The following is a 6,482-nucleotide window of genomic DNA, read 5'->3' on the forward strand; positions in this document are numbered from 1 at the left end:
AAACACTTCCATTTAAATAAACCTTTAATTGATAAATATTTTGAAAAAAAAGAACAAACCCACACCTGTTATCATACAAGCTTAAAATGTAAATGTGTCAATATGAAATGAATTATTGTCTATGCCTTAAACCACAGTTAAACCAGCTTTGTAAACACACTGCAGGTGATCGCGGAAAGTGCAGAATTAATTTGAAAATCATCACAGATCTTAATATAACACACATGACTTAGTTAAGAAAATTATAGTAACACTGTAAACACCACAAGCACCACAGTTACCTAAGTAGACCTGAAACAGACAATAAATGCTCTGTAAACACATTATTTATACATAAGATAGTGGTATAAATCCTCAGGCTCTTTACATATGGTTACATTTATCATCTTATTCACACTGCTTATACACTGCTTGAATATAAGATACCAAGATGGGCAGTGGTAAGTGATTATCTATCAACGTCTCCTGCCACATCACGATGGCTCAGATGGGGCACCCGTTATGTCCCAGGGCCTCCTTAGCTCCCTTCAGAGTCTCCTGCTTCACACACTTCCAGTAGCCAGAGAAGCCGTTCTGAGGCTGCACCTGGGGGCAGGACGGAGGTAATCATAACTAACAACACTGGAATTCATTACTTCAGATCAACATTTTTGTAGACATATTTGTAAATTTTAAAAAGGTCCAGGTGGATGAACTCACCTTCAGCCCTCGCAGTACTCTGTCTTTCATCACACCAATGAATTCCTTATGGCTCAGACAGTTGTCTCCATCCATATCAAAGAGTTTAAACACAGTGTCCAGCACATTCTCTGAGAGGTCATGGCCTGTGGCGATCCGCACAGCTCGCTTAAACTGGGCTGCAATTAGAAGAAGGGAAAATGTTATCTACTGTCTGTAGTGTTACAAGGAAACTATCTTAACAAGAAGAGAGGTGTTACCCATTCCAACAGGACGGTTGGCCTCAGTGACCATTTTCATTGAAAAGGCAAAGTCCTCCAGGTTGTTGGTGAACAGACAGAAGGCTTTGAACTCATCAAATGTGATACTCTGCAAGACAAAATAATGTCAGTTCAGTTTTCACAGCAGTTCTGTCTTATCTGACAGCAACAGAAGAGTCTTTGTACTTGGCCAGCTGGGATCTTCTTCCTCATGTTTTCCCAGTAGACTTCATTGTCTTCTTCGTTGGTGTAGTGTAGCAGCCACTCTGCAAAGTCTTCCCTTCGCATAGTGTCCATACCTTTGGAGAACTGCAGGAACTCCATCTCCTGGACTTCAGCCTGAAGGTCCTCCATGAACCTGAGGAGCAGCCATTGTTTAATAGAAATGTAAAGCTTTGAGAACCAGCAGTCCTGCTGAGGTTTGTGATGAAAAATGGTCACAACAATATCACCTAATCAACTGAGGAGAGAACATTACAAATGTATCAGACCATAAATCCATGTGTTGTTTCATGTCAAATCGAACAGAATCCAGGAAAGTGGTTCTAGCACAGTCACAGATTTTGTTCAAAGTTTGTCTCTATAATGTTTGGGTCCCAAAACTAAGGTGTGTAAAATATTTTTACATTGTAATATTTCTGTTAAGCAATGTTAGGGCATTAATATCCTGAAAAGTATTATTTCTAGCTTCACCAAACTTTGTAAGATAGAAGACAAACATATTCTCAGTTTGACTGAACCAAGTTTGTTCTACATATCTATTGATTTTCTAAAATAGATAGGCCCTAGATTTGGAAATTGGAGGGACTTTTTGCACCCATATCATATCAATTATTATTTTTTCTTCAAATACAATCTTGGATTAATTTTGTGCTGGTATTTGAGGTCTCTACCACCAGTGGTCACAAAGATATTAAGGATAAAATTAGGAATGGTAGCATTTTCATTGGACCAAAATGGTATGTGGGGTAGCTAGTAGGAACACAAAAATGTATGTAGAAATAGCCTGATAATTCTTGAAATGTGAAAAATATCCATATTCCAGTTATCCAAAATGTAGAATGATGACTGACAGCTGCAGCTGAGTGTCTGACTGTAGAGGCCATTTTCTTACCTGTGGAACTCGCGATACTGCAGCTTGTTTTCTCCTTTCTTCCCAAAGAAGTAGGCCTGTAGTGTTGTGTTCACACCTTTCCCTTCATCTGCTGGTTTCTGTAAAGACGTATCATGTGTTGTTACCATTAAAACAGAATGGCCAGACTTTACACAACAAATTAGTGATGCTGAAAAGTGACAGAACTGTCTTTTTAAGAGAATGTGAAGAATACCCACCTCTATGCTGTCCTTAGGAACTGTCATTTTACTCTTCCCAATGATTTTCTTGAGCTTTGGTGCAAAAAAATACAATTATTGTTAACAAAAAAAACCAAAAAAAAAAAAAAAAAAAAAAAAAAACACAAAAAAAAAAAAACACTGAGTGTTTCAGTGATCAAACCAAAGACATGACTTTTCATCTAACTCACACACAACAGAAAATGGAGCAAATGAGAATCCATGCACGCCTTATCTTTTGCTGAACGCTTTAGGCCTGTGCACCAAGTCACAACATGAAAATACGACACAAGGTGCATAACGTGCCAACATGCAGTCTACTAGTCTAGACCTGATCTAGACTAATCACACCAAGGTCTTGTCATCACAGAGGACAAGTCTGGTTGGAAGAAAGACAGAAACTACAAATGACCTTAAATAAATGGACTAAACCGAGGAGTTGACTCAGGCTGCAAACACATAACAGATAAAAAAACAGAGTGGAGCAGCAGTGCAGCTGTCCCTCACCTTCACATGGTTCCATGTCTCCATACTTACAACTTTGGTAGCATCAGTGCTTGAGGCAGCATTAAAGGTGGTAATATTTTGAAATTTAAGTGCACACACAGACATGTGAACAAACAGAATCACAATTCTCTCTGTATAATACATCCTCCCATGATTAAGGAGGATAAAATATGAAACCATCTCTGTTATGATCAACATTTCTTCTACTGTTTCTGCAAAAACAGTTCTGATATCTCAAAGGTCTTACCTTGAGAAATTCCTTTTTGTCCACATGCTCATTGCCGTCAACATCTAGCATTTTGAAAGCTATATGAAATCCTGTGCGTGGCTCTGCAACAGCAATGCTTTGTCAGTTATCGGAACTCTATCTGAATGCAGAAAACTTCAAATGATTTAATAAACGTGGTTAGTGGGGTAACACTTGATAAAAAAAAAAACAGCATCATCAGCTTTTGATAAATTATCTGGCTCTACTCAAATGTGCAAGACTTCAACTATAGAAAAAACAACCACACAAGATCACATGCAAATCCATTCAGCACATTATTACTGATAGTCTAGAGAACATTATAAGGTCCAGCAGCTCATGCAAGGTTCAGGAATCTACAAGCTACTTACTGGTGAGGATAGTCAGCAGGAACAGGTACTCTGTGTAGGATATCAAACCTGAAACACACAAAGATATGTCTGTTAAATGACATTTTGGAAATAAGATCACCAGCAAATGTACTGGCTGACACTGAAAAGAAATAATGTGCCAACATACAGATGTGTATCCCCCACCCCAAAAAGCATGTGAGACACATTTTGATGTCGAGTGTGACCTGTAGTCAGTCACAGCTGAATCTAGACACAGTGTGTGAACAGATCTGGATACAGATTAGGTTTGAAGCTCCTGTGTATTATACTCCTCTGATGACAGATTAATAACTTACCATCGTCTCCTAAGGACCTGAACAGATCATTACCAGACCGAGCTTTGGAGGCAGCCACCAACATTTTATTCACTTCCTGCATAGAAACAGATAGGACACAGATGACAGCATTATTAGCTCGCACTAAAAGCTGTGCTCTACATGTGCCAGTCTGAACTTGTTCTCACATTGTGAAAGGGAGATGTAAACACACCTCTGTTGTTAGAATTCTCTTCTGCAGCTTTCCTACATGAGAGGAAACAGGAAAGATTTGTTAAGGAAAAGAGATCACCATGATTATGCATTTGTGAGGCTAACAGGATTGCACTGTTTACAAACCTCACTAGATTTCCACTGATTTGAATAATTCCCTCAAGTGGCAAAGAAGCTAGCTGTAGTTATTAGCTCATGTTATCTGCTGACACGATGGCTGATCTGATCACAGATCTATAAAATAATATTTACAGTCCACTGTAATAAGTATCATTGTATAAATTTGGTTTACATTCGTAAGTGATGTTTGATGGACTCCAGCTATGGACGCCAGTTATGTTATTTTTTGCAATCCCAGTCTCTTTTAATTTAAAATGCACCTTGTTATGATCCATCTATTTTCTGCCTTTTCTTTGTTCCTCTCGTATTACTTGTTTACAATGAAAAAGGTGTGTCAGGGTGAACATTAGCAATCTGAGCCTACATGCTGACTGCATACTGTCAGTATATGGATAGCGTCAGTGCAGCTTACGGTCCACATTCTCCAGCATGACAGAGAACAGGAAGTCTCTCGGGGTCATGTAGAGCTCCTGTTCGTAGACCACAGAGGCGAACTGGTTGAAACGCATCTTTCTGGCGGACCGCTGAGGAACTGTAGCTTCCTGGAACAGCACAGGGGGACACAAACATTACTGTAAACACCTGTAGAATCTCAATGGCCATTAGTTTGGTTTAAGACAAACGGCACTGCGCACTTCATGTTGTGTCGGGTGAGTGACAGCTGGGGGCGTTATTGTTAATACAATCATCAAACGGCAAAAGGGAGTATTCACGCCCTTTTTGCGTTGTTTGTCGCTATTAACAGCATTTAGCAAACCATAGTGTTCTAGGTAAACACGTGAAACATACAGAGTTCACACTTGTCTGTCTGTTGCGACGACAGAAACTTGACGTATACTCACTTTCTGTTCCTCAGCGTGAACGGCGAACGGCAGAGTCCTGTTGTTGGCATGAAACTGATAATAACAGAAAACCCCGGTTCCTATTACAGAGCCCACAACACCAGGGCCGACAGCACGGCGCACTGCTAAACTCTTCAGAGCCCGGGAGCTCTTCAAACCGTTCCTCAACACAGCAAGCGACCTTTCCCCAGCTAGCCATTTTCAGGAAGCCTGCTCGCTAGCTGAGTAAACTGCGAGGCTTCCGTTGCAGAGCTCCACCCCCAGGTGTACGCTGAGCCACAGGTCACGTGACGTGGCCTCGGTTTCACAAGCACCGTGAGTACAGACACACCGCAGGACACCACAGTTCCCCTGCACCCGGCTTTCTCTCACTTGCGTCCGTTCCTCGACTCCCCACCACCGGGGACGTGAGGTGAGATGCAGGAAACGGACGCCACACGTCTTTTGCGTCCTTCCCCTGATCTAAAGTGAGGTCCGTTTCTGATGACGGCTGCACAGCTGGATCTGGACCAGCGGTCAGACAGATGTTGGCGCTCTGTGGACGCTTTTGGTTGTTTGGCGCTTGTATTTATTCACCCTGTCCAAGTAATAAGGAATCATTGTTATAAGTCTGTGTTTAAAATGTATATTAAACACCTGCACGTGAAACATCTCTACAGGCCGCAGCTCTTTTCATTCGTTAGCCTGTCTGCGTCATGTTAAATTAATGATTGAATAATTCAGGTTACTATATGTATAGAGAAATTTGTTTTTGGTTGTTTTATAAATCAGAGCCACAGATCCACTGTTTTTGACTTAATGCAGAATATGAAAAGCAAATAACATTTAAATCCACTTTAGTGGTGTGATGTTTTGAAGTGGTTTTAGATCAGTCTGACCAGCTGCGGTCACGAACAGATTTCTGATGAAGGGCTGTGTCTGTTTGATGGAATAAGAAGGATGGTCTGGTGTACCCTCTGTCATGGCTCCTCAGAGCAGAAGACTGGGGTCGGCCTCTAAGATGGAGGAACGAGACTATTTCAGGATCGGCCTGTATCGAGGAAGGATCAAATAAGAGACCTGGGATGTTCCCCACCCTGATATTGTTAATAAATCCATGATACATGTGAAACACTGTGGCGTAGCGCAAAAATGAGAATGGAGACTAATCTTACACTTTGGAGGAATATTGATGACCACATTCAATAATGATCCCTCCAGACAGTCTTAAACATCTGCTTTAAATGTATTTATTTATTTCAATAGAGGACAATCACCTCTTGGGATATTGAAGTCAGTATAAGCTGGGTCATTGTCCATGAATGACATAGTGGAAGGACTGTCTTTCCAAACAGGTCAGTAAAGAAAAGGAGAGGAGCTGATCAGTGCAGAGAAGTGAAAAGAACATACTTAGTGTGCTCATGCTGTGTACAGATGCAGACTCAGTGGTACAATGAAGAAAAACAAGAAGGCTTGAGCAGGCAGCATCCGCCATCTTTTTTCTGTGTCATCCCACTGTCTCATATATCACAGCAACTTCTCCCTCAGTACAGAGTGTCCAAGGACTGAGGGCTGCCAGCTGAAGGCCGGTCTCTGTGAACTCTCCTCCTCCTGCAACAGCATGAATGTCACCCAGC

General features: G+C 41.2%; 1 protein-coding gene across 1 annotated transcript; it reads right to left on the reverse strand.

Annotated features, from left to right (window-relative positions):
• Positions 1-6: 6 nt before the first annotated feature.
• micu2 (mitochondrial calcium uptake 2) lies at positions 7-5,080 on the reverse strand. The gene is given in 13 exon segments (XM_018691812.1): positions 7-585; positions 700-857; positions 939-1,047; positions 1,125-1,296; positions 2,053-2,150; positions 2,271-2,324; positions 3,025-3,107; positions 3,396-3,443; positions 3,713-3,788; positions 3,906-3,937; positions 4,437-4,566; positions 4,867-5,040; positions 5,042-5,080. Coding segments are annotated over 13 exon segments (1,260 nt in total). The 5' UTR covers positions 5,066-5,080; the 3' UTR covers positions 7-483.
• Between the last annotated feature and the right edge of the window lie 1,402 nt (positions 5,081-6,482).

This window comes from Lates calcarifer, linkage group LG20, assembly GCF_001640805.2.
Source record: "Lates calcarifer isolate ASB-BC8 linkage group LG20, TLL_Latcal_v3, whole genome shotgun sequence".
In the NCBI taxonomy this organism is placed as follows: Eukaryota; Metazoa; Chordata; class Actinopteri; family Centropomidae; genus Lates; species Lates calcarifer.